We start from the raw sequence: 27,828 nt of genomic DNA, 5'->3' as shown, positions 1-27,828 counted from the left end.
CGCCGTCATCGCCTCTGCGTTCGTGGTCCAGCCCCGACCCTGTCCTGTCGTCGTGGCCCACCTGATGGTAGATCTCTCTCGCCGCGACTCAGAGCAGTCTCGTCGTGGGCCCGTTGCTGAGAGAAGAACCGTCCTCTCCCTCACGTCTGGGTCTTTCGGCTCTTGCTGGGCCAATCGCGTCTTCATCCCCTTCGGCTCTTCCCCATCCTGCCCTGCTTGCCCTTGCTCTTGGTGGTTCTCGTTTGGCAGTGGTAGACGACGTGGTCGCCGTCAGGCCCCCTTTCCTCTCCTTCCCTCGTGCTCGCTTGTCGTCGTGATAGGGTTGATACCGGCAGAGGGGCCAGGCGTGCGTCTGGATCGTGAGTGAGGGTGTTCATCGCTCATCGTGATGTCGTCGAGATGCGGCATGACGTCGACGATGGCCGCACCGTTGGGTGTTGTTTGACTCGGGTTGCTGCTACGTTGCGGTTGCGGTATTGTCACGTTGGCGTGGTGTCGTTGTCGATGCTACGTCTGGCCGGTCAGGAGACATCATGCTTGCTGGTCGGCGTCGTTGGTATGTGAAGAGCGTGACGGTCACCAACCACCATCTCCTTTGGCTGGCGACACCTCCTGCCGGGCCAGGCCAGATACAGGAGACGGCGAACGAGGTAAGTCTGGCAAGGGCAGAGCCCAGCCCGTCGTTCCGCGCTTCACAGCAGTGACGTCGCCGTGCATACGCCTCCATCTTGTTCCTGAGTCGTAGGTAGCCAGCCCAACCCGTTCGTTCGCACTTGCTTCGTTTCAAAAACCCTCAAACTTCGCTTCGCTGCTTGGTGCATAGGTGGTGGTGGCAAATTTCTGGCGCTTGAGCTTGCTGCTTGCTGCTGGCTTTGATTTGCTCTCGGCCGTTGCCTTGTCGTGTCGGCTTGAGTCGTTATCTTTCCGTCTCTTGCTGCTGGTTGTCATGAATGGCCGATCTGGCTGGTGGGCTGGGCCCGATCGTCTTTTATTTCTCCTCGCCGACCAGCCTTCACGTACGTCATGGGATAAAATTGTAAAAGGAGTACGTCATAGGGGTCGGGCTCCTCGCATGGTACGGCGCGGTCCCGTCCTGCTTGCTTGCTTGCTTGCTTCTCTTTGGTCTCCTTTGGGAGGTCGAAGCACTCTCACAGTCCGTCGCCCTCGCTCGCTCGCAGGCGGGGTCGGTCATCAACCGGTCGGCCCGTCCAGTGGCAGGGAGCTCGATGGCTTGGCTGCTGCTGCTCCGCTTGCCGGTGGTCTTGTCCGTCCGTGTCCCTCTATCGGTGCCTCAGGCGTTGTCCCCCCATCTTGCCCCCTTGGGCGCGTTGTGAAGACCGCATCACCTCCTTTTGCTGCCAAACCAAACACTTCCGCATCTATCCCCTCGTTCTACCGGCACAGCGCCATCGTCCAGGCCCGCGTCTTCCGCCCATGTATCCCGTCCTTGCCGTCCCGCTTTCCCCATGTCCGGAACAGCAGCGGTCGCGGTCGTGATGCGAGGGCTCGATGACGGCCAGCTCAGGGGTAACTGAGATGCTGCGCGAGAATGTAGTGACGAAAGTATCCATGGAGGACTCGGTACGGCATCCAGCTGAAGGAGGTGGTGGTCGAGGATACCGTAGGTAGTTGGTCGTCGGCAACGGGATGGATGGATGGGTCGTGGTCAACCAGTAGAGAGCGCCATGACGCAACGCCGCATCCCGCGTACGATTCTTCCTCTTACATCCACACCATGCACGCAGTTGGAAACCGATGGGAGGCGGGTAGTAGGTCAAAGCAAGCGCCAAACAGAGACAGAGCGGGAGAGGGAATAGGCTCGGTATATATACTCTCAATCCCCCGCGTTGTCCGATGTCCCAACCAAGCCTTCGTATATGCGTCATCCGCAACCCCAGCCGTCGACGAGATAGAGTTTTATCCACGCCCAACAGGCGGACGGGGGGCGGCGGACTTGCACTCCTATCTGTCCTCCAACCTCATGCCATATCAGCTAGTGTACAATGTACATTTCTTTGTATCTCTGGCCACTTGGGTGTTTGATGGTTGGTGGCTCCGAAAAGATGGAGGAAGTGCGGCGAAGATCCGGAAGGATGGTGCGCTGGGTGACGTCTGTCTGTTCGATGTCTGATTGATGAGGCGGCGGAACATGCCATTGTGGACGTTGCTGAAAGACTTCCTTCTTCTTCTGCAGCGTGGCAGCTATGTGTGTTGCCCGCTCTTCTTCCTCCTCTCCCAGTCCCTCACCACGCCAGTCCAACAGACAAACATCTCGACTACAAAAACTCTTCAAGCCATGCCGCGACCGAACACGGCACCGCACATACACACAGCCCATGAGGCGCAAAAAAGTCAGTCCAACCAAGCTAACCTGCCTAGGTCATCGACCGTGTTGATCTCCCCCGCGCTTCCTGAAGCACTGTTGCTGTGTTCCCCACTGTGCCGCGCTCGATCGTACCGCAGACGCCGATGCGAAGGGGAAAGGACCGTCTGTTGGCCTGAGACCACTGCTTCTAGCCGCCTCTTGAGTAGTGAGGCGGCGAACAGCGACAGGGGAAAGGGGCAGACATGATCTTCGGCATGGTAGGGAAAGGAAGGGCCATCACCGCCGGCCGGCCGGGTGCGAGGGCATGCGGGATGTGCCATGGGGCATGAATGAAATATGGGAACTGCGGCTTGTGGGGGGAGGTGGAGCCATGCTGTTGGGTGGGCTGGCTGCCGGGTAGGATGGGTGGGTGGCGGTGCGTGGCGAGGACTGTGGTTGTTGCATTGCTTGCTTGCGTAGTCAAAGAGGTGGCTGCTGGAGATCTCTGTCTCGTCGGCTTTTCTTGCCTTCAGTGTGCCTCAGTGAGACAGCTCAGTCTGAAGTAGCGGGCTCATGCCAATTCTGTGACTGATATCCCCAAAGAGAGAAGGAAGGAGCACTCGGTCGGTCAGGTCAGGTCACCTACCAGTCGGCCAGCCGGTGCGGTCGGTCCAACTTCTTCTTCGCACCCACCGCGTATTCCAGCCATAAACTCATTTGTCTTGTCTATCCGTCGTCGACTCATTACATGCCGTCAAGTCTCCCAACGCCATTCCTGCAAACAAACCCGCTGCTATCAACGCCCTTTATTTCCTCCCCCCCCCCCCCCCCGCCTTCGAACGCCCAAGAACTCCTGGCTTCGCCAAACACGCCTGTTGAAGGCTACCTTTTCGTGCTACGCCTCTGCAGAGCGTGACGGGGCCCTCAAACATGAAAACAAGACCTTGACTCCGCGCCCAGCCGCACGCTACCCAAACTCCTCGATGTTGCTTCTTCTTCACTGACGCTTTTATTTTGCAGATTTACCGGCCACCGCTCCCTCCCCTGTTGCACCCCCAACCCCCTTCGGCGCAGCAACACCACCACCACTACCACCACTCTTCGCACCGACCTGCTCGTCTTTCCTCGCCACAGCTGCCGCTGCTGCCGCCGCCGCCGCTTTATTACGACTATTCGGGCCATCGGGCCCCTTGGACCAGCGCACTGCCGCACTCGGTCAGTCCGCGCACGCACATCTCGAACAGCGCTTAAGACCACTGGGAGGGGAGGTGGACGTTGACTGTGGCTGGGGGATACGGAAAGAGGAGACTCACGTCCACACGCATTACACAGCGTCTTTGGGCCCATGGGCCCACGGCGCCACTCGGGCGCCTGCGTCGTCCCGCACTCGACGCACATGTATCCCTTCCCCTGAGCAGCGGCCTTGGCGCCAGCCGCCACACTGCCCGCCGCTCCCCCCTTTGCCACTGCTCCCCCTACTCCTGCGGCGGTGATGCCGCCCGCCCCTGGTACCCCAACGCTGCCGTGCGGTGGCTCCGGCCCCATTCCCATCCCGAGAGGATTGTGCTGTGTCTGCTGCGGGTGGTGTGGTGGCAGCATGACCAGATCGAGCGGCACGCCGCTGGGTCCAACGAACCCGGCTGGTCCGGGCATCGCGGCCATGCCGGCGCCAGGGGGTGCTGCGAAAGGGGGGCCAGGGGGGCCGGGTTGCATGGGCACATTCCCTGTCTGCATCGGCACGGGTGGGAACGGAGTGGGCGCAAAACCAGGGGCTAGGCCACCGGCGCCTGCGGTCGTGGGGAAAGGTTGAGGAGGCGGGAACGGCTGCTGCTGTGGTCCAGGGGCGCCACTGAATGGCGGACCTCCTGCTCGATCGAGCAGACTGGTAGGCGGCATTTCGGTGGCCGAGGCGTCGGATGCAAAGTACCCTCCTGGAACGGAGACGCCGCCGGGCTGGCCAGGGGGTACGCCAGGAGGTGGAGGTCCGACGCCAACTGGGGTCGGCGGCATCATGACGGGACCTGTGTCGGGGCTCTGCTTGACGGATTTGAGTGTGTACATGATTCCCAAATCTCCACTGACGACGGTCGGTGTGCGCGACGTTGGTGCCACGTTGCACACTGGGGCGGCGGCGACGGCGAGGGGCGTGGGTGTCGACGGGAACGAGGCTGACGGTGTAGCAGTGTCGGTGTTTGAACCATGGCGGAGGAGTGGCGGTGGCATGCCCGGTAGCAAGGGGTATGGCGATGGCTGAGGAGGGAATCCGGATGGAGGGCTGACTGATAGAGGTTGTGGCTGTTGGTTGTTTGGGGGCGGCGAGATGAAGGGCGATTGTAGTTCAGGGCCACTGAACGCTGGGTCGGGAGGATTGTCGAGCGGCGATAATGACGACCCCTGGTGGGGTTGGGGGTTGACGAGGGGAGTCATGCCAGGGACGAAAAACGGTGGAGTTTCCATGAACTGCCCGTCTGGCGAGAGATGCGTCGGGGAGACTGGGGCAGCGTCCTCCATGACGCTCTCTTCAGCTCTGAGCTGCGTAATGTGTGAATTGAGCACCATCTCCTCAAGCTTGAGAGTGAGGAAGCGGTCGATTTCGGCAGACTGTGACAGCGGATAGGGCCGTGCCATCAAACTGAAGAAGCCCCCGGCACCCCCGTCCGGCTGGAGGATGGCAGCGGCAGGACTGCCCGCCGCCGGCTCTACCGCTTCGTAGTGTCCTTGGATCTCAAAGATGGCGAACTCCGGCATGGACGCCACTACCCCTGGCGAGAGCGGTCCATCATCAGAAGCAACCAGACTCTGCGCGCGGCGCACACGACAGTGGAAGCGAAACGTCTTGCCCGTCGTCTGGCTCTCAAAGAACTCGGAGGCGAAAATCGGCAGGTCGTCCTCGTGGATGTAGTCGGTGATCTTCTGGCGAATCAGCTGCTCGGGCTCGTATCCCAGCAGTCGTCTGCAGCTCGTCGAGATGTAGCTGATGGAGCCGCCGGACGACAGGATTATTTGCATGTCTCTGATGCTGCTGCGTATGGCGGCAAGCCAGCCGTCGCTGTATTCCGGCACGTCATCATCGGAAGGGGTGGGGTTAGTGTTGACAGGGGGTATGTTGATATTGTTGGAGCTGTTGCTGGCGTCGGCGGCGGCGGCGGCGGCGGCGGCGACGGCGTCAATAGTTTGGGACGCCATTTGATAGGCAAGAATTCTGCAAGAGAGACATTAGTTTTGCGAGAAATCTACCAAGTACTTTTCCAACAACGAGCAAAAAGCAGCAAGATAGTCGCAAGACTGTTGGGCATGAAAGACCCGCGTGTAGAACAGAAAGCCGAGCGGATGAAACAAAAGTGTGACTTGATTAGACGAGAGATGAAACAAAAGATGATGATAAGACAAGAGACTTGTGTGTGTTCACAAGTTCCATGGCTGCTGTACCTTCTTTTTTTGAACATTTTCATGTTGGCCTTGCGGGACCCTGGGCTGTTGTTTCGTCAGAAAGACCGCTTATCGTGGTGTATGAGCCCTCCTCTCCTCTCCAGATGCTCCGTTTCCTCGGGTCTCTGGCTTTAGGCTTTCTCGAGGTAACCACCGCGCCGCTGTCAGAAAAGCCACGCGTCGCCTGGCATGGCATGCACGGCTGCGGCCGGTGCCCTTATTGTTATTCTATCCATCCACAAAGGCGGATGTTGTCCCGGAAGCGTGGCCCAGAGCCTCTCTCGATTTGGGTAACATTGCAACAGCGGCCTCGCCATCGTGGCCACGGGGTTGCAAGATCCTGGCCTGCAGGGTGGCGAGAACGCTCTTCGTCAATCTCCTCGAATCAAAAATGTTTGCCATGGTGTAGGAAACAGCGAGATATGCTTGATCCAGACCTTTTGCGAACCCGTGGAGAAGCGCAATCGAGAGGCCGTGCGCTATACAAGGTACGGCAGGCTGTTAGCCGACTCGCCCGAGGTGATGTGGCACAGAACAACTTTTCGTGCAGATGGGCAAGCACAGGGCAGAGAAGCGACCCCGTGGACAAGGTCGCTGCAGAACAAGAAGCGTTTCAGAGGTCTAAATCCGGCGCGACGGGCGCTAACTGGTTGCGCAGCAAGGCTTACCGGGCGCGTGGTTGGCGCGGCGCCAGGCCCGTCTGTCAGGTTTATGGCCTGTAGTTGCTACTCCGGAAAGGCACTGGTGGAAGGGTAGGTAGGGCAAGCGAGAGCGTGGCGGACAGTTCGAGCCCTTGGATCTGCGTCTCTCCGCCCCCATGGAACGTCCTACCGTTGAAGATCGACCGTGCGTTTCGTGGCGCAGCTACGTCCGTTCATTGTCAGCCTCTTGCTTTCAAGATAGACTGGTCAGCGAGGAGAAGTTTTACCTGGTGACCTTGGCTTGGACGACTGTAATGTCTTGCCACGTGTTGTCCTGTTTTTGCTTGGGTTCCGGCAGGCATTTCCGAGCTAGGGTTTCAACACCGTGAGTAGAGACATTGGTGGCGAATATACAAGGCTCCCGAAACTGGGCTGCAAGTGCCCAAGTCGTATTCGGCTCTCTTCACGTACCATGCACGTTGTCGACGGGATGGTCGAACCACGATGACTGCATCATTGCATTGAAACCTAGTGATATCCGTTCAACGCCTTTCCCGATGCTGTTGCCAGTACTGCCATGCTGTCAAGCGTCGGTATGAACTCCTTCAACGCCAAATTCATGTGCTGGTGGGACCTTCTAGCTCACTCTCCTCCGCTTGGCCGGTGAGCCGTCGATGATGTCGGCTTCGATCCCAGTACTCCAATTCTTCTTCTCTTTGAAACCGTCGTCGCTGTCTGAAGAGACCGCGGTGCTCTTGCTGCTCTTGCTGCCACGTCTGGACTTCTTGAGAGAGAAGGGAGCAACGATAGAAATGTGGAACAGCTCGCGATCTCGCGCATCTTTCGTGGACCTCTTGTCGCGTTTGCGTTGATCCTTGCTGCTTTCTTCTGCGGAATCAGCCTCGATGTACTTTCCCATGGCGTTCTCCAATCGCTTCTCCATACGTTGGGTCCTTTCCTTGGAGAGAATACTTTGATTGCTCAGCTTCTTGGATTTGTCCGTCTCATCCTCTTCATCATCTGCAGCTTCGCTAAACTCCCACATTTCCTTCAACTCTCCCCTGAACAGTGCCGTTGCCCAGGCGCTGATCAAGACTCCAGGAACAAGGTAAAGTAAAGCCGGCTGGGGATGATCGGCTATCTGCATGGCTGCAAGCGTAGCCAGCATTCCGACAACATAGCCCGCCATGGTCGCTTTGAAATAGGGCATCGGAAAGGAAAACGTATGATACGGCTTGGCCAACCAAAGGTATTCTCCCCACCGACCCGAGACTGAGTAGTAGGAGAGTTTTCGAATGAGAGTCTGTGGGGCCTCTTCGACCCCTTTGGCTTTGTCGGCGGAATCTTCTGGAGCGTCACCTACGTCAAGATTGGTAGGAGAGGATGGGGAAGGAGGGACGATGGTGCGAATTTGCTTTCGCAAGTAAAACATGTACAGGTCGAAGCGGAGTGCAAGACCAATCATGATTCCTGGAAGGACGACGTCACCAAGGCCCAGCATGGCATGTTGCTTGATCGGTGGCTTGTCTGGATCCGTCGAGGGAATGTCTGGACGTGGAAAGAGAAGCTTGATGGGTATGTCGAGGGACTTGGCGACTGTGACCATCATCGGACTTTGGTGGATTAGCAGTCATCAAACAATGGTAGGAATGTTTCTTACGTGAAAAACACCATGTAGATGTCGTAGAAGAAAAGTGCCGAGAGAAGCAGAGTTCCAGTGCCAAAAGTCGTCGGGCTCATGATCTGAAGCGCACCGTAGGAAAAGGCAAATCCCATGAGATTTGTGAGGAACCATGGCTTGTCAACGAAGTTGAAGTATATGACAGCGATAAGACCAAGGGAAAAGCCTGCGACGCCGAATATGCCAATGTGCGCCTTTGCAGAGACCAGGTTACGAGCAAACAGCTTTACCGTGAATTTTTGCCTTGGAGCGTTGCGAATCTTCCACAAGGCAGCGTTTACGGAGACTGGTAGTTGAACTCGTCCAAAGATGCCCGGAAGTGGAGAAGATACAGTCTTCTTTTTTGGAGATCCCAGAGGCTCTGCAACCTTTGCGCGAGAGTGGACGTCGTATACGGTTCTACCCACCGTGTAGCGACGAGGAAAGACGATTCCGTGGATAAGGTCCATGCCATCAGTGAGGAAACGACTGACACTGAGCAACCCAAAAATGGAAAAGTACGCGTTCAAGATTCTATTCAGAACGGTTGGATCCTTGAGCCATTTGATAAGAAAGTACAGGCCCGTCAGAGTGACGCCGGCCATGAGAGGAAAGACGAGTGCATCACTCGTCGATAAGCCTTCCATTCGCTGGACTTGATCCTCCTCCTCAGACTCGGAATCTTCCTCCTCATTGTCAGGTGTAGTCTTCTTCGACTTTGCCGGTTTCGCAGCGGAGGAGGGTCTGGACAACGAGGCGTGTGCACCAGCATAAATGGGAAACAAGGCGGAGACGATGAGATGGGCGTATGTAGGAATGAGAGGCTGGACCTCTGTGAAGGCGTAGGCAAGCTTTCCGAGCAGCTCGTAGACGGGGCCTGGGTCGGCCATGATGGAGATGTGGATGTTGCGTTGTCGTATGCCGAATGAAAGGAATGGACTGGTCTGGTGAGACAAGACCTTTGGAGTTGCGCAGAGGTCTGGGCTAATGCGCGCGAGGCATTGAAAGCAAACGTGGTCAACGGAGCGCGGTTGGATTTGTCGCGACGGAAGGCGCCATGGATGCAACCGCGTCCCGTCGGGGTCCAAGCTGGGCTGAAAAGTACGCCCGGGCCAAGTTGACCGTTGTGGCTAACGTCCGTGGCGGTGCGCCCATCCCGACAGCGGAACAAGCGGGTCATTTCCGCTCATCGTGTTAAGCAAGCAGCTCACCATTTACAAATGTCAAGCCATATTGCTTCCCCTGTCTCAGCATGTAGCTTGCATCTTTCTCCTGCATGATTGCATATGCTATGTATGATTTCTCCGCAGCGCGTTCGTTTGCCTTTCTCGTTGCAGGGGCCGCCATTGTCCTGGGACTTTGTTTACCCTCTTTCAGCTTCTTGTCCTCGACATTACGGTCCTTCTATTCAAATCCAATTCCGTCAAGTCACAAACGCATTCCAAGCGGAATGAAGATGGGAGCAGAAAACTCTGTTCCCGTTAAAACACCTGTATATTTCCTTTCTCATGGTGGAGTAAGTCAAAAGAATTGCAATTCGTACGAAAATCGATCCTGATAACTGTAGCCCAACATCGTTGAGGAACCAGAAAGCCCTGCTTACCAAAGTTTGGAAGACATTGGTAGAGAAATCACGGAGCAGGTCAATCCAAAAGCTGTAGTCATATTTTCGGCCCATTGGCAGGGGCGCCAAAATGGCGTTTTGGTGAATACTGCAGAACTCACGGATTTGATATACGAGTATGTCCTAAGAGTTCCCATTGAACCCAGACTTAACAATAAATCAGTTTCTACGGCTTTCCAGACTGGTACTACGAACTCAAGTTCCCACACATAGGAAGCCGTGACTTAGCTCAAAATGTCATGTCAAAGCTGGAACAGGCAGGAATTGGCTTCACGCCAGTGAACAGGGGGCTCGACCATGGCGCTTGGGTACCTCTTCGAATTGGTATGTCCTGTCCCAACTAAGGCTTTCCATGCTGATGGCGCAAAGCATTCGACCCCGAAAAGAACCCTTTGCGTGTCCCAATAGTGCAAGTCTCCATCTTCAAGAACGAAGACCCCGATGAGCATTACCGCTTGGGACAGGCCGTAGCAAAGCTTCGAGAGGAAGGCGTTCTGATCATCGGCAGTGGAATGGCGGTACACAATTTGCGTGACATGTGGTATGCGGCTGGTGAATCTCGGCCATTACCGTAAGTGTTCCTCATTTGACGCTAAGAAAGTCGTAATCAGCTAACATCAGACAGCTACGTTGGAAGCTTTGATGACGCATTGAAGCGGGCCGCAACAGCTGAGCCGAGCCAGCGACAGCGTGAAATGTCGGCGTTGCTAAAGCGTGGTGATGCTCGTCAAGCCCATCCAAGCTTCGACCATCTCCTGCCTTGCCATGTAGCTGCCGGTGCCGCTGGGGACGACATTGGCACTCAACTTTTCACAATGTGGGAGACGAGCATGAGCTGGGCTCAGTATCGGTTTGGTGACCTGGGAGGCAACTTGACGACCATCTCGGCGAATCTGTAGAATGTATTTATATGTGGTAGCGGCGGTGGGCCGATTCTAGGGAGACGTTCCTAAGTCCAGATGCTTGCCATTCCGAGTGTGATGTATTCGTTTCTACGAAGATTTCACGAGGTCCGTAATCTTGCTTTCAATGCTTGCATCGTTCAGACCTGCGCAGTGTCAGCAAATCAATTGTAGACCGCGGGTAGAGCTGCCCCACCCTTCAAAGGCACCATCTTCTCCCGACCAAGCTCTGTTGTTCGCGTGTCAGCCGATGTGGTGTTGGACTCCCAAGCTCGCGCGTGCGCACCGTATCTCGCGTAGACCTTGGGCTCGACGTTCAATGCCTCTCTGATCATGATGGGAGTCTCCGGGTTGTGCTTCTTCATCGTGGGATAAGCACGGAGCAGGAACTTGCTAAGGTATCCACCCAATCAGCGCGGTGTCTTTGGGATTTCCAAGCATTGTGGGGGAGCTCGGGGAAATAGGGCATCGTCATACCGTGTCGCGGCACTGGCGTCAGAGGACTGGCACAGCGCAAAGCGCAGCTCCTTGACGGCGCTGCTAAAGGCGTACTTGGTGGCCATGACGACAGCGAGGTGAGGTCGGAGAAGTGGTGTGATAGGTCTGGGGACGAAGAGCGGGAAGCTGGGGTCGGAACGGAGGGCGGCGGCCGCTGGGGTAAACCCATGTCTTGATTGGCCAGGGGCGGAGAAATCGGGACTCCACCTTTTGTTCAGCGCTCAACACCAACGGATACCGAAACTTGTCAGCGGCGCCGCGGTCCTGTCTTCACTCTCCACTCTTTCAACCGTCGCCTTCTCTCGGTCGCCCTCTTCCTCCAACCAACCCGTCAAAATGTCGTTCCGTCCCACCACTCGCATCCTCAACTTCTCGCGCAACTTGCTCCGGCAAGCACCGCGCCGCCGCGTCCAAACTGCCGCCGAGGCCAATGCGAACGTTGCGAGCAAGCAGAGTGGCTTCTCCAAGTTCCTGCACAGCCCGGTCGGCCCAAAGACCGTCCACTTCTGGTATGTCGTTCAACGCATTCATACTCCGACACTTTTATGGTTTAAACAAACAAACCATTGACTCAACCGGTGCTGACAATGCGACAGGGCCCCTGTTATGAAGGTATGAATCCGCATCCTTCGGTCCAACTTGACAAGAACCGCCTTTGCGATTACCTTTGTCCAAACCACCCTACGATGACTCACGACACAACTGAGCACACCGAGCTAATGAGCAACTCAGTGGGGTATCGTCCTGGCAGGTGTCGCCGACTTCTTCCGTCCCGCTGAGAGTCTGTCCCTTTCGCAAAACATGGCCCTCACCGCGACCGGTATCATCTGGACTCGTTGGTGCCTTATCATCAGGCCCAAGAACATTTTGTACGTGGCCACAATTGCCCGCGCCCAAGCGTACACTTGGGTAGTAGCAAAGATGGGGCAGAAATATGCTGACAAATTTCAGCCTGGCCACGGTCAACTTTTTCCTTGGATGTGTCGGTCTCATCCAGTCCACCCGCATCCTGATATGGCAGAACTCTGTCAAGGGCGCCGTCAAGGAGGAGGGTGAGGCCGCCAAGAAGGTCATTGAGCACCCCGTCGAGGCTGCCAAGGACGCCGGACTCAAGAACTGAAATCGCGTCGGTTGTCTCGAGGGAGAGGGGACCTACCTGCGATAGAAATGATATTTGCCGCTTCACACGACTTGAATAGAGGGATGGCGGATTTGGTTGAAGCAATACCCCGAACATGCTCAAGCGGCTTTGGGCGCCTGTAAGATACCTTGAAATCGGTTTTCAGAGGCGTCTAACTCATAGAAATACTTACCTGCGTCTAATGTCTTGAAGAATCATCTACCACAACTAGAATGACCTCATCGAGCCTACCGCGGTCCAGGCGACGTTCGCCCAGCAGCCCATCTCCTGTTCCTTATTCTACGGCCTGCACGTGGCTCTCCTCATGATGCTCTCCAGTGCTCCCTTCGACAAAGACTTGCCTCTCAGCCTCATTCTCTTCTTTGTCGTTTTTTGTCGCTTCCATTAATAGTCTTCAAGGTTGAATGGCGATTGTCCAAACATAAATATCATCTCAACCCTCATCCCATCCTGCCCTTCTCTACCAAATTATTGGCTTACCCACCACACTCTTTCAGAGACCCACACTCTTTCAAAATGCAAGTCATCACCTACATTCTCGGCCTGCTCCTCGCCATCGTCTGCCTCGTGTCGGCAGCCCCCCTCGACAGTCCTCTGGCCGGACCAGTCGACGACGCCACCCCCGTCGACTTCAATGCCACCTACCCAGTCTCCGTCAGCTCATCATCCAACTCTCTCGAAAAGCGCTCTACACACAAGGTGCTTTTCTGCAAAGGTCAGAATCGCAAGAACTGCGCTCCCGGCTGGATTCCCTCAAACACTTGCTTCGCGTTCAACGGCGGTTGGGACAATCACGTCTCGAGCATCTACCCTGGCAAGAACATGTGGTGCAAGATCTTCTCGACTAGGAGGTGCGGCGGTTGGTCCATCAGTATCTTTGATAGCAAGAACACCAACTTGCCCAGTTTCCAGAACATGGCGAGTAGCCTCGAGTGCGTTCCGGTCGTTGGATTGAATGCTTGATTAGGGATGAATAGGATGGCTGTTGGAGTTTCGCGCTACTTAGAGATTATACATTATTGTACTTTAAAATTGTACAAAATCGAGTCACTATTTGATCCACGCTTTGTGAGTAGTACGAAAAACAGAATAGGCAGCGTTCTCTAACCTGCGTGTTGTAGAATTGAGAAGCTCATAGGTTTACCAGCAAAGCATTGCATTTAGGCTTCCACTCTACGGCCAATTGAACGTCTCATTGAATCATTAAATGTGCCACGATCGCGGCACTAGGTCTCGAACTGTTGTCGCTCACCATTGACAAAGACACGGACTTAACGGACTTCGGCTGTTATGGTGTTGTCAAACAAGCATCTTGTGGCGCCACAGATCAGCCTCAATTCCTTGGTCCTACACAAGGTTCAACGACATTTCTGAAGTCGGGCAAAGCACGCGCTCGGTATCGTTATCGGTATGCAAGCAACGTGGTGCGCGGTAAATAAACAGAACTCCATCAAACAAGCCCAAACCCACGACAAAGGATTTTATTCAGCATTTTAAGCTTTCTCCGGTTTCAAGTGCCCGAGGACCAAGAACCCCGTCAGCATATTACTTAGAGCAACGGTCTCCCTTTGAAGCACGACGGTGACTGTTGAAATTCACAAGCGTGATTTAGGCGCTTAACAACGGCAGAACCAGGGCCCAGACTGCAAAAAAAGGCCTGTGCTAAACAGTGGTAGCCTCGAAATATCAGCAGCACACGTGGTATGAGTTTATTAATCCCCTCAGCATCCGCTGGGGCTAACTGTTTGGAGAGATATCTGCACGGTCTTGAAAATGCCCAGGCGGGCCCACCCGGGAGGCCATGGCCAACGTACTCTCGTGAGAAGGCTGATCAAACGGTAAAACGAAACAAGATGTTGAAACAAAACGACAGAGGCATAGGTAGGGCGAGAACATCAGTCGAAGATAATCAATCGGACGCTTTTAAGAGATGAGGGCTGTTAAGTCCGCGAATTGAAGGCAGTGAGTGCTTCATAGAGTGGACAAATGAGGCGGCTCGGCCGATGGTTTTGCTGGCGCGGGGGACACGGACGGGGACAAGGGTTTTTGGTCGCCCGTGTCCGAAGGCGTCATTCCGCTCGGGCCCGAGTCCTGATTGGCGGCGTCTTGTATCGTCAGAAGTCTGCAACAAGCCCTGGCTGCTTATGGCAGCACCCCGCTGCTGACCATTGACCATTGATGGGTCGTATTCGTTCGCATTTTCGTCTCGTCCCTCTCCCCTGGCCGTCTGGAAAGTTCCTATCTGTGGAGCAGCTACATAGCTGCCTGTCCTGTGCTCAAGCGCGGCCTACGTCGCCTACGTCTACCGGATCTTCCTTTCAGCTTGCACATGACTCTGCTAGCCTCCTCCTGCATCATCTTTCTTTGCTCTTCGACCCTCTTGTCTCTTCTGTCTCTTCATTAATGTCCTCTGTTCCAGTCGCCGTGGCACTCTCGTCTCCATCTGCCCCATCTGACTATCGCGCCCCGTGTCCCGCACCCGCGTAACCTGCCCCGCCGACATATTTCGCTCCCGGACACCACCTTCAAGCCCGCTACCGGCGCTCTTGTGCCCTCGACCCTCGAGTCAGACTCCAAAATGTCTGACGCGACCTCGATTGACCAAGTCCTCCGCGCCCATAGCAACAGCACGAGCGAACATCGCGTCTCGAAACACTCGTCAACATCTCCGCCCTCACACACGCACAATGGTAGCATCAGTGGTACCAGCGGCAGCTCCGGCCTGAACCCTCGCTCTTGCGTCACTTGCCGCCGGCGCAAAGTAAAATGCGACAAGAAACACCCGTGCACCAACTGCACCAAGGCCAGGATAGAATGCATATTTCCCGCACCCGGACGGGCCCCACGGAAGCCGCGCAAACCAGCAGACGCCGAGCTCCTCGACAGGTTGAAGAAGCTGGAAGGCGTCGTGAAAACCTTGGGTGGTGTGCCGGCGATAAGCGAAAGCGAAGGACCGACTCAGGGGGCCCAGAAGGATGAATCGCAGCCGGCGCAGAGTCAGGAACCAGAGCCGGAGAAACAGAATGAGGAAACCAATGTGTTTAGAGACATGTGCTCAAGAGATCCTGCGCCGGGAAGATACCTTCCACCAGAAAACGCGGCCATCGCTGGGCTGGAGACGCGGTTTGGTAGGTTGGTTGTCGATGAGGGAAAGAGCAGGTACATCAACAGTAGCTTTTGGGCGAATTTGGACAACGAGGTATGCGACCTTGTCTGTTTTGTATTTTTGTTTGTTCAATGTTTAATTTGTGGCATCGACAGGTGGAAGATATCAAAGCCCTCCTATCGCACTCTTCCGACGACGAGGAAGCGGATTTCCCATCTCCAGACTCCTCCCCTTCAAATGACAACCAAAGCTACATCTTTGGTTACAGGTCGACCAACGTGGATCTGGCACCAATGCATCCTTCCCCAGAAGTCTTCGAAGTGATGTGGAATTACTACAAAGAGAATGTGGATCCACTGCTCAAGGTCTTTCACATTCCCACCACGGAGCCGAAGCTACTCGCAGCAAACAGGAATCGAGATCGTGTCCCCAGAGGAATGGAGTCCTTGCTCTTTGCCGTCTACTACGCGACAGTCACTGCGACTTCCGACGCTGATGTCGAGGAAAAATTTGGCGAGGACAAGTCGACCTTGCTTACGCGCTATCGGTTCGGCATCGAGCAGGCACTTGCTCGCGCCAACTTTTTGTTGTCAGATGAGATGGTCGTATTGCAAGCCTTTGTGATATTCCTCATCTGCTTGCGCCGCAACGAGGATGCACGGATCATCTGGACCCTGACTGGACTTGCGGTCCGCATGGCTCAGACACTCGGCATCCATCGAGATGGCACCCACTTCAACTTGTCCCCTTTTGACATCGAGATGAGGAGAAGGCTGTGGTGGCAAATATGTGTGCTAGACTCGAGAGCGAGCGAAGACCACGGCTGCGACCCGACCATCGTTGAAGCTTCCTTTGATACCAAAATTCCCCTCAACGTCGACGACAGTGATCTTTATCCAGGCATGAAAGAGTTTCCCGAAGAGCGAGCAGGATGCACCGAAATCACTTTTTGTCTCATTCGCTTTGAAGTAGCGAATGTATACCGCCGCATCCAATACGTGCCTCCCGGCCCAGAACGATGCAACATGTTCCTGGCGAACGTTACTCTGGAGCAAAAGGAGCAGTGGATCACTGAGGTTCATTCCAAGGTTGAGGAAAAGTACCTCAAGCATTGCGACATGACAGTACCCCTTTACTGGGTCGTCGCAACCGTCTCGCGCCTCATAGTCTCCAAGATGTGGCTCATGATCTACCACCCCTACCAGCGCCTGGACGGCGGCGCTTCGCTTCCACGCGAAACGAGAGACAAGCTGTTTGTCACATCCCTCGAGAATGTCGAGTACGCGCTGCTCCTGGAAACCGAGGCCCGCACAGAGAAATGGGGTTGGCTGTTCAGGACCTACGTCCAGTGGCACGCAATCGCTTTCCTTCTGTCGGAGCTCTGCGTGCGGACGAAGGGTGACGTGGTGGATCGGGCATGGCGTGCTGTCGAGGCAACGGCAGCGAAGCGATGGCAAGACCTCACAAGCGATCAGAAGAAGGGTTGTATCTGGCGACCATTGAGAAAGCTAGTCGCTAGAGCACGCGCAGCTCGGGAGGCCGAGCTTCAGCGAGAGCGCGAGGAGATACTCCGCGCACAGCTCAACAGCTACCCAAGCCTTGCCTCTCAAGGCCCGCTCGGTCTGGATCTTTTTGCTCAATACGCTCGGTCAAGGAGTAATGGAATCCCCATGGCTAACGCAAACACCAATGCTCTCCACAACGCCACTCCCACGCTGGACATGCAGCTTGAGCGCCATGGACGACTTCCCGAATTGTCAATTAAGCCAAACGCAAACCAACAGCAACAGCAACAGCAATTGCAACAAGAACAAGGCGGACTCGACATGCTCTCAGCCATGCCTCAAACAGCATCGAATATGCATCTTCAGACCCAAGACGGAGACATTAGCATGGACCAACCCGACTGGCTTCTCAAAGACCCCTTTGCAAACCCACCTGTCGACCCTCTCACCAATTTCATCAACGACAACACCTCACCAGCAATTCCCCCCTCGCACAAACCATCCATGGCCCGCACCGACTCAAATCCAACCACTGCACCGAGCTCCGCCACCTCTCCCACCGTCGGCGAAGACCCCATGAACTGGGCCAGCTGGGACGATTTGGTCACTCAGTATGGCATGGACATTGACCCCGGCCAAATGTCGCAAGCCTTTAATCCATCGGCAAATACGCCGGGCGTCTTTCATTCTTGGTATTAGGATTGTCTTCGAAATTTGGTGGAAAATGGGGCGAGCGCACACCTGTTGATGATGGTCTTCGGTTGTCGGTTTGCTTTTTTGGCTTTGGCACTTTGGGCGTTCTTGGGGCATGTATACCCCGCTCGGTTGATTCAACGGCTGCAATGACGCGGATTTGGGGTTGACTATGTTGCGAACGAAATGTGTAGACGCACGTAGCTTTTGAAATGAATGAAATCCATACTCAGTTGGAGAGACGACCAAGTTGAAAAACTCACACTGAATGATTGTTGGTTGGTACCCAATGTGAAGGCATTCGACCAAAAGTTTCCGTGCATCTCAATTCGAATTCTGGGCCTCTTCATAACTCGAGGAGCGAAAATCTCTATGCAGGGTACCTAAAACCTAGTTGTCCAACTGTTCGACCAATCCTTGGTTCCTTCCTACCTGGGCCTGGCGTGAAAAGTCTTGGCGTTTCCGGAGCGGAATTACCGAAGCGCCGCCCACACGCTTGGACCGCCTTCAGAAAACTCCAACCTAACGACACTCGACTCCGGATCTCCAGCCAGCGACGACAGCACCAGCTCCCAACGACCTCCGCCGACCCTTCCGTCTTCGAGACTCTACAAAACCGCAAAAATGCCTGGTGTTTCCGTTCGCGATGTCGAGGCCGGCAAGTTCATTGAGGCCTACGCTGCTTTCCTGAAGCGTCAGGGTCGTCTTCCGTAAGTTGCTACCGCGTCGCACCCAATGCCAAATTCGCACCCGACTAACAGCGCCGCAGCATCCCAGGTTCGTGAAAGCAAATTCTTGCGCCCACCTGAATCCCGTGCGAACGGGGGATACAGAGGGGCGCCATTGGCTGAAGCTTGTGCTGACCATGGTGTTTTCTGTCATCTACAGCGTGGGTTGACACTGTCAAGACCGTAATGACCCCCGATAATCCCCTAACACCGCAGCTGCGGTGTTTGAAGATTTTTGCGCTAATTCGCATGTGCAGTCCCACGCCAAGGAGCTCCCTCCCCAGAACATTGACTGGTACTACGTCCGCGCCGCTGCCGTCGCCCGTCACATCTACCTCCGCAAGACCGTCGGTATCGGCCGTCTCCGCAAGGTACGCTACGAATCGAAGAGTCCGCAACGATGAACGAGGAGTTCTAACACACCACAGGTCCACGGTAGCCAGAAGAACCGCGGCTCCCGCCCCAGCCACCACGTCGACGCCTCCGGCTCCGTTGACCGCAAGGTCTGCCAGTCGCTCGAGAAGATTGGTGTCCTCGAGCAGGACGAGGAGAAGGGTGGCCGCCGCATCACCCAGTCTGGCCAGCGTGACTTGGACCGCATCGCCATGACCACCCTCGAGGCCGAGGAGGAGGACGACGAGTAAACGCTTTCCTTCGAAGCACGACAAAAAGTTTTTTCAAACACGGGACAAACCGAGATGGATCATCGGTACGGTGGTGGCTTTTCGGTACGGCGTCTTTGAATAATACCCTGAAATGGCATTCAATGCGCGCAGTGCGGGTTCTGGGTCGGCTGGATAGGTCTGTTCTGCGGAATATCAATCAAAGGCAAGCGCGCGTGGTCACCCACGGCGCTTCTGCTGTCAACTTCAACCACCCCGAGCAGAGTCATTAGCCTGAATGTGCATTTCGGGCCAACAAGCGCCGTCCCATCCATCTTCAGCTCTCACAAGTTCCTCTGTCCGAGTCCACTTCTGTTGGGAATTCAGCATGTGCAATGTGATTTGAAAGCCTTCCTGACTAACAATTACACTTCTGATTAGACACCATGATGTCCTAAGAAATGAATCTGCGCCAAGGGCGGCGCCAAAGTCTTGATACTCAATTGCTGGGACTTGCCAATCCCGGACCAGTAGGAACATCTTGCTCGTGTCTAAGGCTAACCACACCAACAGCATGCTACCTACCCAGTCATCACACCGCTGTCACGCACACGTCCAATGTATGTGCTCACTTAACGGGTACGCTTGCATTGCCTTTCGGCCGTTAAATTGGATCCCGCCCCGCCAGCGAGGTAGGCAGGCATACTGCTGCTTAGCTTGTCCGTCAGCTTGTCCGCCTCGTACAAGAACTCAAGCTTTGCTCTTGCTCACTTGGCGCAGGCCGATTCTCGTGCCTGTGTAAGCACTATATGGTTCAGTCACAATAGCCATGAGGTAGATAGTAAGTGACATCAGTTTTGTTTCTCGCGTCTTCAACGCACTTAGGTACAGCATATCCAAGAACGCATGAAGTGGGAGATTTTGCTCAGTGTGCTCCATTTCATGAAGCACATGTCGCCGTCTCTGCCTCTCACAAACTCACAAACCTACTGCAAATCAAAAACAAAGCAACAGTACATCCATCCAGCCAGCGACATAGCAAAGCATTGAAACCCACACATTTCACAAACCGATTGTCCCCTACCGCCGCCGCCAACACTGGACAATTGACCAGCTGGCTGTGCAGCAAGGCCCGGCACAGCGGGAGGAGGGAGTGCATGGCTTCGTATTCGCACAGCCATGCCCATGCCATGCCCAGCCAGCCCAGACAGCCAGGCGGATAGAGCCGTCCGTCCGTCTGCCGCGCCTCTCTCTCTCTCTCTCTGCCTATCACGTCACTCGCTGGGTCGCGGGTGAGCGCGTGAGCGGAGTGGAGGTGATTAAACGTGCGGGAGAATCGGGCGGTGCCGGGCCGCTGTTGTTGATCCTGTTGGGGATGGAGGGGACGGCTGTCTGGTTGGGAGAGGGGTTGGGAGAGTGATGGTGGCTGATTGGATGGGTGGGTGCTGCTTGCTTTGTGGCGCTTACGTGGTGGCATGTGAGAGGGATGTGCAGAGTAGAGTGTAGGGAAAGGACAGATGGATGGAAGAGGTGATGTAGGAATTTGTCGTTGGTATCGATCAATTGGCGGAGCTGCAGGTTTTGTACTTGATTCCATTGTGCGACGGCTCAGCGACTCGGAAGAGCGAGCGCGGTTCTCAGCATGCGTACCCAGAGGGTCGAGCAAAGGATTGGAGCAGTCTTGCTCTCCTGCTGGGCAAGTTGAGATGTTGAGATGTGGTGTCGTCTCTTGGCTGTCTACAGTAAGCGATTGTCTACGTTAATTCTCCAAGGGCATATGGGAGTTCCGAATCAAGAACACCAAGAAAAGAACAGCACCATCTCAACAATTCTCATCCCAAGAGTATGTGCTCATGGGCGTACAGAACACCGGAAGGCAAGAAGCCGCAAACTGCCTCAACCTTCTCGCTCCACTGTACCCCGAGGATCTTAAACATGCGCTCTTTTCCGCTGGGACACAAGCCCAGTAAATTCCTCGGCCATCATGCAACAGGCTCCAAGCTCCGTCCCGTCGGGTCGGACAACCACTGTTTGCAACTAATCAAGGCGTGCGGGAGGGACGGGCAGGAGACGACCGGCCGGGAAGGGAGGGAGGGAGGGATTTTTGGTTTGATTGCGTGCAGACGGAAGGATGGTGGTGGTGGTGGTGGTGGTGGTGGTGGCTGGAGCACATGTTTTGTTGGGAAGGGGTCCAAAGGACAAGGAAAGCATCGGGATAGAGAAGGCCGAGTGCGAGAAGACTGGCACTGCGGTTCACTACGTTCATGGGTGACGGTTGGACGGAGGGATGGGATACGTACATCCTTCTTCTACGTTGTGTACTTGCAGATCAATCATGGCTCTCTGGACAAGGTGGGTAAAAGTAGTAATTGTAAATTACTCCAGCGCAGCGGCAGTAGTACCCTGAAAGTGTGGTATATGGCGGCTCTCAGCAGATGGCAGGTAGAATATTAGCCAAGAAGAAGAGGAAAGAACGCAGAGGAGAAGGGGGTAGCAAAACGCCTCTATCTGAATCATCCAACGAGAAAGACATCCAACAGCAGCAAGTAGCAGCAGTCTGCCTGGTCTTGGATCAGTCTCAGTCTTTCCTAATCCCTCTACTACATCGTCATCCCAAAAACCATCAACAAACATCAGAAAAGATCCGTCATGGCACCATGACTTGCGTCGCCCACCAAGCGCGCGTACTTGGCGAGCACGCCGCGAGTGACGGGTCGCCGCGGAGGCTTCCACTCCTTGAGCCTGTTTTGGATTTCCTCGTCGCTTAGCGCCACGTCGAGGCGGTTGTTTTCCGCGTCAATGGTAATCACGTCCCCGGAGTGGACGACGGCTATGGGGCCGCCGACGGCCGCCTCTGGCACGATATGCCCAACAATGAAACCGTGCGATGCACCGCTGTAGCGGCCGTCCGTGATGAGGGCGACATTGGTCAATTTGGCGCCCATCAAGGCGGCCGAGGCCTTGAGCTGCTCGGGCATGCCGGGGCCGCCCTTGGGACCTTCGTAGCGCACGACGATGACGATGTTTTCGCCGTGGGGAACACGTCCGTTGGAGAGAGCCTCGTCAAGCTCGTTTTCCTTGTCAAAGACCATGGCTTTGCCCGTGAACTTGGTACCCTCCTTGCCAGTGATTTTGGCCACTGCGCCGCCGGGTGCGAGGTTACCGCGCAGAATCTCGAGGTGACCACTTGCCTTGTACGGATTGCCCACTTCTCGAATAATCTCGTTTCCTTGGGGAAGAGAAGGCCATGACTCGACGTTTTCTGCTAATGTCTTACCCGTGACGGTCATCGTAGTACCGTCGAGCAATCCGGCCGCAATCAGCAACTTTTGCACCGACGGTATGCCACCAATCTCAAACAAGTCGGCCATGTTGAACTTTCCGCTCGGCGCAAGATTGGCAATGTACGGAATCTTATCGCTAATGCGCTGGAAATCGTCGAGAGTCAGGGGCACGCCGGCTGTACCGGCCACTGCCAGCAGGTGCAAAACTCCATTGGTGGATCCTCCGAGCGCCATAATCATGACGATTGCATTCTCAAAGGCTTTCTTGGTAAGCAAATCCCGCGGCCGGATGTTTCTCTCCATGCAAATCTTAATGCAGTCGGCAGCCTTGGCGCACTCTCGCATTTTGTTTGGGGTGTCGGCGGGAGTCGAGGAAGAGCCCGTCACGGTCAGACCGAGAGTTTCGATAGCTGTCGCCATGGTATTGGCCGTGTACATGCCACCGCAAGCGCCAGGTCCTGGACAGGCACTCTTTTCCAGATCGTCCATAATGTCCTCCGGCCTCAACGACGGGTCATGTTCAGCCCGAAGACTGTTATAAATCATGGCTCCATGTGCCTCGTAGCAAGTGGAAATGTTGATAGTCTTGCGGAGTAGCTTTGAGTAACCGGGCTTGATGGTGCCCCCGTAGACAACCAACGAGGGCCGGTTGTGTCGCGCCATGGCCATGACGCAGCCAGGCATGTTCTTGTCGCATCCTGGGATGCAAATGTTGGCGTCGTGCGATTGTGCGCAAGTGACGGTCTCGATGCTATCTGCTATTATCTCTCGGGTCTGCAGGGAGAAGCGCATTCCTGTCGCAATCAGCCAATGGTCAGGGGGTCGAGAGATTGGTGCAAGAGATACCCTCCGAGCCTTGCGTGATGCCATCAGAGACGCCGACGGTGTTGAATTGCCATGCCAACATGCCATGCTTTTGCAGCGCACTCTTGACGGCCTTGCCCAAATCAAGCACTGTGTTGAACCTTGGGTCAGTGCTGAAATTTTGCATATTCGACGTGTTCACGCCGCTGCGGAGTCATTGGGCGTGGTCGGCTTACAGTGCATGCTGTGGCAGTCTTAGCAGCGCATCACCAAGTGGTCAATTGGACCACACTCACTTGCATGGATTTCCTTCCCACCACACCGACGCAATGCCAACCTGGGGGGCATTTTCCATGGTCTGCTTGTCTGGCACGCCGGCCGCGTAAAGCATTGCCTGGGCACCGGGGAAATCATGACCTCGGGTCATGAATGACGAATATCTGTTCAAGACGGGGCTTCCATCATCCTTTGTGGTTCCCGCGGGTACCTCTGGAAAAGAGAGAAAACGAGGCTCCTCGGGCTCGTTCTGCTTCTGAAGATTGGCAGGTTCCATTTTGCAGTTGGTGAAGGGATAGAGGAGGGAGAGGGAGGAGGAAGGAGTGTAGATGACGAGACCCAATGGCAGAGGAGGCAATTGTAGGACCGGGAGATAAGCAGACCGGGTAGAGCGGAGGGGCAGCCCCGGCAACTACCCCTCATCTATCGGTAATACTAAAAGGGACAATTGTCGCATGGTGCGCTGTGGGTAAACAGGATCCGGGGAAAAGTAGCGGAGAGCAGAGACGGCAAAGCGGACACACGGCGGGCGGGCGGGGCGTTCGGCGCGAGTAAACACGATGCAGCCACAGCCCTACATCAACGGGGCACCAACAGTCGGGCCGTGATTGGGCGACGAGGGAGACTGTGGTTTAGTTCAGGCACAAGGAAGACGGGAGTGAAGAGGCGCGGCTCTTTAATGAGTTTCGAGACGGTCGAGCTGGCGCCGAACCGCACGCCCATGGGCCACCCCGGCCCCGGCCTTTCCCCCGCCGCTGTACGTCATTCGTCTGCCTTTTCAACACCACACCATCCATCATCGTCCTCCTCCGCGCCCACGTGCCTGCCCTCCGCCAGCGCCTTATAGCCCCTGTCTACCCTCCGTCGCGCCCGTCGCTGTTCCCTCGGACGCCCCGTGGGCTGTCTGGCTGGCCGCTGCTGCTGTTTGCGACTGGCCTGTTTACGTTTCGACTGCCTTGGACCAGACAGCGACGACCGTGGTCCTGAAGCGACTCTTAGAAAAGAAACACTTGACAATCACTGTCGTGATCCGTCTCCTCATCCCAGAGCAGCGTGCCACGCCTGTCCGCCCGTGTCAGTCATTCCTATCCAGACGTGCCAGCACGCGAGTCGTTCATTGGCCCATTTTTCGCCTGGTCTGCTGCAACACCTCACCAAAGCGGCTGTCTAGGGCTTTTACCATCCGTCTGCGCTGGCTTTCTCCTGTCATGGCAGGTCCCCAACGCGACCATGGCGTCTTCCAAGCCATCATCTCATTCTTGCTGTCTCTCCCCTCTGCCTCCGCATCCATGCTGAGCTCCGTCTCAGCCTCTCTTAATGCCTCTGCTTCGTCTTCTGCTTCCGAAGACACTTTCTCACTCCTCTCCAAACTCTTCAATTTCCTCAGACTCGACTTTTCGCAACCCCTGACTCGCTTGGAAATGGTGAAGCTTGCCGTCGCCTGCGGTGTTATCCCCGGTTCCATTTACCTTGGGAGGAGAGTACTAGCCGATCGTCCCAGGGACGACGACGCCGGTCAAGGTACGTCCCCTAGGTTCATGTCTGATGGAGACCATGCATTGATTGGTTTGGCAGATGCCGTTGCAACTGATCCGGGCTTGCTGAAGAAGCATTCGACCTTCAAGTCTTACACTGTCCCCGCCACGGGATTCACCTATCCGAAAGTCCGCACCTTTTTCCGGCCGCATCCCCAGGCCGACAAGCTGCCCAGCAAGCCAGCCCCGCTCCCCCTTTTGGTCTTTGTCCACGGACTTGCTGGCTCCGCTGCTCAATTCCAGGCAGTGCTTACCAGCCTCGTCAACATTGGACCATGTCTGGCTATTGACTTTCCTGGGTGTGGGCTCTCCAAGTTTGCCCCCAAGAATTGGGAGGCTTACTCGACCGAGGCCCTGGTCCAATTGCTTGCCGTGGTAGTCGAAGAGCACCGCGACAAGGAATCTGGCCAAGGCGTCATCTTCATTGCCCATAGCATGGGGTGCTCGCTCGCTTGTGCACTCACCTCGTCCACATCACCACACTCGGGAATTCTCTCTGAACATGTCAAGGGGCTCGTGGCCATTTGTCCCATGGCCGAGACTACATGGAACGACCAAGACTTGAAAAAACTGGAGACGGTGCTCAGCATCCCGAACCCCCTTTTCGATCTTTGGCGTCGTTGGGATCGCCGAGGAGGGCTCAACAGTACCAGTGTACTGAGGTATACTGGCCTCGGTGCCGAGACTGAGACTAAGAAGCTCCAAATCCGTTTCAACCAGCAGACTAAGACTCCTGTCTGGAAGAGATACGCCTACGGCATGATGCCGCGTAGGTCGAAACCAAGCTTCAGCGCCGCAGTATCCCAAAAGCTGAATGGTATACCTGGACTTGATGTTTGGGCCGGACTCGACGTTCCCGTTTTTCTCGTAGCTGGCGAGGCGGACCTGATCACTCTTCCAACCGAAGTCAAGAAGATTGCCTCAGCATTAGGCAGGGACATTGCTGATGCTCCGGAGAGCGGCCCTGTAGCAGCGCCTGCCGACTTGCCCGAGGTTGCGGGCTCTCCGCAGACCTTTGCTACCGGGTCCGATACACTCGTTGACAGAGACAATGTGTCTTTTACGGCACTTGATGACTCCTCAGTCGCCGCACGCAACAGACAACTGTGCCTAAAGACAATCACTCTTCCGGCTCCCGCGTCGCATGCCCTGCTCTACGCGCCGTCGACGGCAAGGACTCTGTCCGGCTTGGTCCAGGGTTTTCTTTCCGAACGCGTCGACAAGCGACTTTCCCTCGGCTGGCAGCTGCAGTACATGACCACAGAGGGCAAGTGGGACGTCAAGAATCTCAAGAAGTGGCAGGCCGTCAACCCGGTGTCGGAGCCCATCGCTGGCGTCTTCCGCGCTATGAAGACCCTTCGGGAGGTGGATCCGCGACATTGCCCGAAAATGTTCGTTCAAGACTGGCAGGGCAAGATACGCGCTGTCGTCGACATCAGCCACGAGTCGCCCGTCTATGATCCGCGGGGTCTCGAGAACGGCGGCATTACTTACGACAAGTTTCCCACCGTCTCCAAACTTCCGCCCACGGTCGATGAGGTGACGCAGTTCATCGCCCTTATCGACCGACTTCGTGGGGAGAATGCAAGCGTGCCGAGCGAGGAGGATGCACCCAACATCCCTCTCATTGGCGTACATTGTCATTACGGCTTCAATCGCACCGGATTTTTCATCGTCTCTTATTTGGTTGAGCGGCTCGGCTGGACCTTGCCAAACGCGTTGCAGGAGTTTGCGGAGAAGAGGCCGCCGGGAATTAGGCACGGACATTTTGTTGACGCTCTGTATGTGAGGTATCATCCAGGTCTGAGGCGCACACCTACATTGTAAGAGCGGTAATCGGACATGGGCGGGCGCATTGGAGTGGTTTTGGTAACGGGTCTGGTTGGGATGGGTGGTTTGGTTTAGTAGAGCAAAGGAGTGTTTGGCGCTGGCTTTGGCGGATACCACAACTGTAACGGCCTTTGTACAACTCTCGATACCAAATCTGTTATCAAGTTTCTTTTTCAACCCTCTGTTCCAATATAGACGCTGAAAAGGGTGCACCTGCATCGTCGACTTGGTTGCTTACCTAAGGTATTCTTCCCTTTTGGGTTTGGTGCGGATAGCCCTAAGCGAGGCGCCTTGCGCACCGCCGACGTTGCCCGCCATTTTCGCAGCTCGACGACCCGCCAGCGACGACAACACCCGACCGTTACCCTCAGCCAACCCTTCCCGACCCTCACCTCAAACGCAAAAATGGAGAACGAACGTGGCGAGCTCGTGGACCTGTACGCGCAAAAACCCGGGCCATGAGCGAGTGCTGCAGCACCGGCGGCAGCATCCGCAACTGGCCAACATCCCACGACTGAAAGGAGCCATTTTTCTAACACTCGTCACAGCTACGTCCCCCGCAAGTGCTCTGCGACCAACCGCATCATCAAGGCCAAGGACCACGCCTCGGTCCAGCTCTCCATTGGCAAGGTCGACGAGAACGGCAGGTACACCGGCGAGAACCAGACCTACGCCCTCTGCGGCTTCGTCCGCGCCATGGGCGAGAGCGACGACTCCCTCAACCGCCTGGCGCAGCGCGACGGTTTCGTCAAGAACGTGTGGAGCGCCAGCCGATAAGCGCAGAAATTGAAAAGAGGGTCTCATTGTTGGGGAATGGTACGTCGAGAAAAAAAACCAAGATTTTGGGAGACTTCGTGCGTTTCGCCGTACGAGGCGCTCGCGAAGTGGTATTTCTGGCGCTTTGGGCTGACATGCGGAGACAGGCAATGCTCTTATTTTCTTCTTCGGTGCAAAAACGGAAACTCAAAGGGATCTGGGGGAGCGTGGCTGCACGATGATGGGGCTGCTAGAAGCTTTTAGTTCAGGACGGCTCTCGCTCTGCTCGAGGCCGTGACGATTGACGAGCTCAGAAATCCAAAGGCGGCGAACTTCCACACAAAATCAATCAAAAGCTTCCTGAAGCCCCAACCAACATTCGATTGCTCCCGTGCGCTTTGAGCCTGTTGTGACTTGCCGCGCCCTCCGACGACTTTCAAACCGAGCCAGATCCAGACGAGATATTGAGGGGTTGGATTTATCTGGACGACCGATGACGTGGGCCGGCG

The 27,828-nt window shown here is 55.6% G+C and overlaps 13 protein-coding genes across 13 annotated transcripts; 8 read left to right on the top strand and 5 right to left on the bottom strand.

The window, feature by feature from the left end:
* Nucleotides 1-3,108: 3,108 nt before the first annotated feature.
* Nucleotides 3,109-5,509, bottom strand: BKA78DRAFT_312191 (uncharacterized protein). Its single transcript, XM_066888285.1, has one exon. The coding sequence runs from the start codon at nucleotides 5,489-5,491 to the stop codon at nucleotides 3,230-3,232; it is 2,262 nt and encodes a 753-aa protein (XP_066745706.1). The 5' UTR covers nucleotides 5,492-5,509; the 3' UTR covers nucleotides 3,109-3,229.
* Nucleotides 5,510-6,868: 1,359 nt separating this feature from the next.
* BKA78DRAFT_312189 (signal peptide peptidase-domain-containing protein) lies at nucleotides 6,869-9,096 on the bottom strand. The gene is made up of 2 exons (XM_066888284.1): nucleotides 8,036-9,096; nucleotides 6,869-7,988 (listed from the first exon to the last, which is right to left on the bottom strand). The coding sequence occupies exons 1-2, from the start codon at nucleotides 8,923-8,925 to the stop codon at nucleotides 7,013-7,015; spliced, it is 1,866 nt and encodes a 621-aa protein (XP_066745705.1). The 5' UTR covers nucleotides 8,926-9,096; the 3' UTR covers nucleotides 6,869-7,012.
* Nucleotides 9,097-9,267: 171 nt separating this feature from the next.
* BKA78DRAFT_312186 (aromatic ring-opening dioxygenase LigB subunit) lies at nucleotides 9,268-10,870 on the top strand. Its single transcript, XM_066888283.1, has 5 exons — nucleotides 9,268-9,551; nucleotides 9,603-9,775; nucleotides 9,823-9,983; nucleotides 10,029-10,230; nucleotides 10,285-10,870. The coding sequence occupies exons 1-5, from the start codon at nucleotides 9,312-9,314 to the stop codon at nucleotides 10,556-10,558; spliced, it is 1,050 nt and encodes a 349-aa protein (XP_066745704.1). The 5' UTR covers nucleotides 9,268-9,311; the 3' UTR covers nucleotides 10,559-10,870.
* Nucleotides 10,652-11,124, bottom strand: BKA78DRAFT_352152 (thioredoxin-like protein; the record flags this gene model as incomplete). The annotated part of the gene is made up of 4 exons (XM_066891301.1): nucleotides 10,652-10,707; nucleotides 10,758-10,790; nucleotides 10,848-10,954; nucleotides 11,039-11,124. 4 exons carry the CDS (start codon nucleotides 11,122-11,124, stop codon nucleotides 10,652-10,654), a joined length of 282 nt encoding a protein of 93 aa, XP_066745703.1.
* Nucleotides 11,125-11,395: 271 nt separating this feature from the next.
* On the top strand, nucleotides 11,396-12,179 carry BKA78DRAFT_352151 (uncharacterized protein; the record flags this gene model as incomplete). Its single annotated transcript, XM_066891300.1, has 4 exons — nucleotides 11,396-11,568; nucleotides 11,656-11,671; nucleotides 11,792-11,958; nucleotides 12,011-12,179. The coding sequence occupies 4 exons, from the start codon at nucleotides 11,396-11,398 to the stop codon at nucleotides 12,177-12,179; spliced, it is 525 nt and encodes a 174-aa protein (XP_066745702.1).
* A 537-nt stretch (nucleotides 12,180-12,716) lies between these two features.
* BKA78DRAFT_352150 (uncharacterized protein) lies at nucleotides 12,717-13,163 on the top strand (the record flags this gene model as incomplete). The annotated part of the gene is made up of 1 exon (XM_066891299.1): nucleotides 12,717-13,163. The coding sequence occupies one exon, from the start codon at nucleotides 12,717-12,719 to the stop codon at nucleotides 13,161-13,163; it is 447 nt and encodes a 148-aa protein (XP_066745701.1).
* Nucleotides 13,164-14,778: 1,615 nt separating this feature from the next.
* BKA78DRAFT_281432 (fungal-specific transcription factor domain-containing protein) lies at nucleotides 14,779-17,830 on the top strand (the record flags this gene model as incomplete). Its single annotated transcript, XM_066885630.1, has 3 exons — nucleotides 14,779-15,126; nucleotides 15,175-15,399; nucleotides 15,462-17,830. 3 exons carry the CDS (start codon nucleotides 14,779-14,781, stop codon nucleotides 17,508-17,510), a joined length of 2,622 nt encoding a protein of 873 aa, XP_066745700.1. The 3' UTR covers nucleotides 17,511-17,830.
* A 204-nt stretch (nucleotides 17,831-18,034) lies between these two features.
* Nucleotides 18,035-19,305, top strand: BKA78DRAFT_312161 (40S ribosomal protein eS19). Its single transcript, XM_066888281.1, has 5 exons — nucleotides 18,035-18,214; nucleotides 18,274-18,281; nucleotides 18,393-18,415; nucleotides 18,490-18,603; nucleotides 18,661-19,305. The coding sequence occupies exons 1-5, from the start codon at nucleotides 18,129-18,131 to the stop codon at nucleotides 18,874-18,876; spliced, it is 447 nt and encodes a 148-aa protein (XP_066745699.1). The 5' UTR covers nucleotides 18,035-18,128; the 3' UTR covers nucleotides 18,877-19,305.
* Nucleotides 19,306-19,461: 156 nt separating this feature from the next.
* Nucleotides 19,462-20,555, bottom strand: BKA78DRAFT_121505 (uncharacterized protein). The gene has a single exon (XM_066882441.1). It carries the CDS (start codon nucleotides 20,429-20,431, stop codon nucleotides 19,805-19,807), a length of 627 nt encoding a protein of 208 aa, XP_066745698.1. The 5' UTR covers nucleotides 20,432-20,555; the 3' UTR covers nucleotides 19,462-19,804.
* Nucleotides 20,556-21,377, top strand: BKA78DRAFT_121504 (uncharacterized protein). Its single transcript, XM_066882440.1, has one exon. It carries the CDS (start codon nucleotides 20,680-20,682, stop codon nucleotides 21,286-21,288), a length of 609 nt encoding a protein of 202 aa, XP_066745697.1. The 5' UTR covers nucleotides 20,556-20,679; the 3' UTR covers nucleotides 21,289-21,377.
* On the bottom strand, nucleotides 21,008-23,862 carry BKA78DRAFT_312154 (dihydroxy-acid dehydratase-like protein). The gene is made up of 4 exons (XM_066888280.1): nucleotides 23,219-23,862; nucleotides 23,159-23,166; nucleotides 22,965-23,072; nucleotides 21,008-22,912 (listed from the first exon to the last, which is right to left on the bottom strand). The coding sequence occupies exons 1-4, from the start codon at nucleotides 23,473-23,475 to the stop codon at nucleotides 21,468-21,470; spliced, it is 1,818 nt and encodes a 605-aa protein (XP_066745696.1). The 5' UTR covers nucleotides 23,476-23,862; the 3' UTR covers nucleotides 21,008-21,467.
* An 834-nt stretch (nucleotides 23,863-24,696) lies between these two features.
* BKA78DRAFT_312151 (uncharacterized protein) lies at nucleotides 24,697-26,740 on the top strand. Its single transcript, XM_066888279.1, has one exon. The coding sequence runs from the start codon at nucleotides 24,737-24,739 to the stop codon at nucleotides 26,558-26,560; it is 1,824 nt and encodes a 607-aa protein (XP_066745695.1). The 5' UTR covers nucleotides 24,697-24,736; the 3' UTR covers nucleotides 26,561-26,740.
* Nucleotides 26,741-26,968: 228 nt separating this feature from the next.
* On the top strand, nucleotides 26,969-27,340 carry BKA78DRAFT_249644 (40S ribosomal protein eS21; the record flags this gene model as incomplete). Its single annotated transcript, XM_066884493.1, has 2 exons — nucleotides 26,969-27,000; nucleotides 27,112-27,340. The coding sequence occupies 2 exons, from the start codon at nucleotides 26,969-26,971 to the stop codon at nucleotides 27,338-27,340; spliced, it is 261 nt and encodes an 86-aa protein (XP_066745694.1).
* Nucleotides 27,341-27,828: the final 488 nt, after the last annotated feature.

Source organism: Phyllosticta capitalensis (assembly GCF_038381095.1).
Source record: "Phyllosticta capitalensis strain CBS 128856 chromosome Unknown BKA78scaffold_4, whole genome shotgun sequence".
Classification (NCBI taxonomy): Eukaryota; Fungi; Ascomycota; class Dothideomycetes; order Botryosphaeriales; family Phyllostictaceae; genus Phyllosticta; species Phyllosticta capitalensis.
Note: the sequence above shows the minus strand (reverse complement) of the source record. Positions and strands in the feature narration are given on the sequence as shown.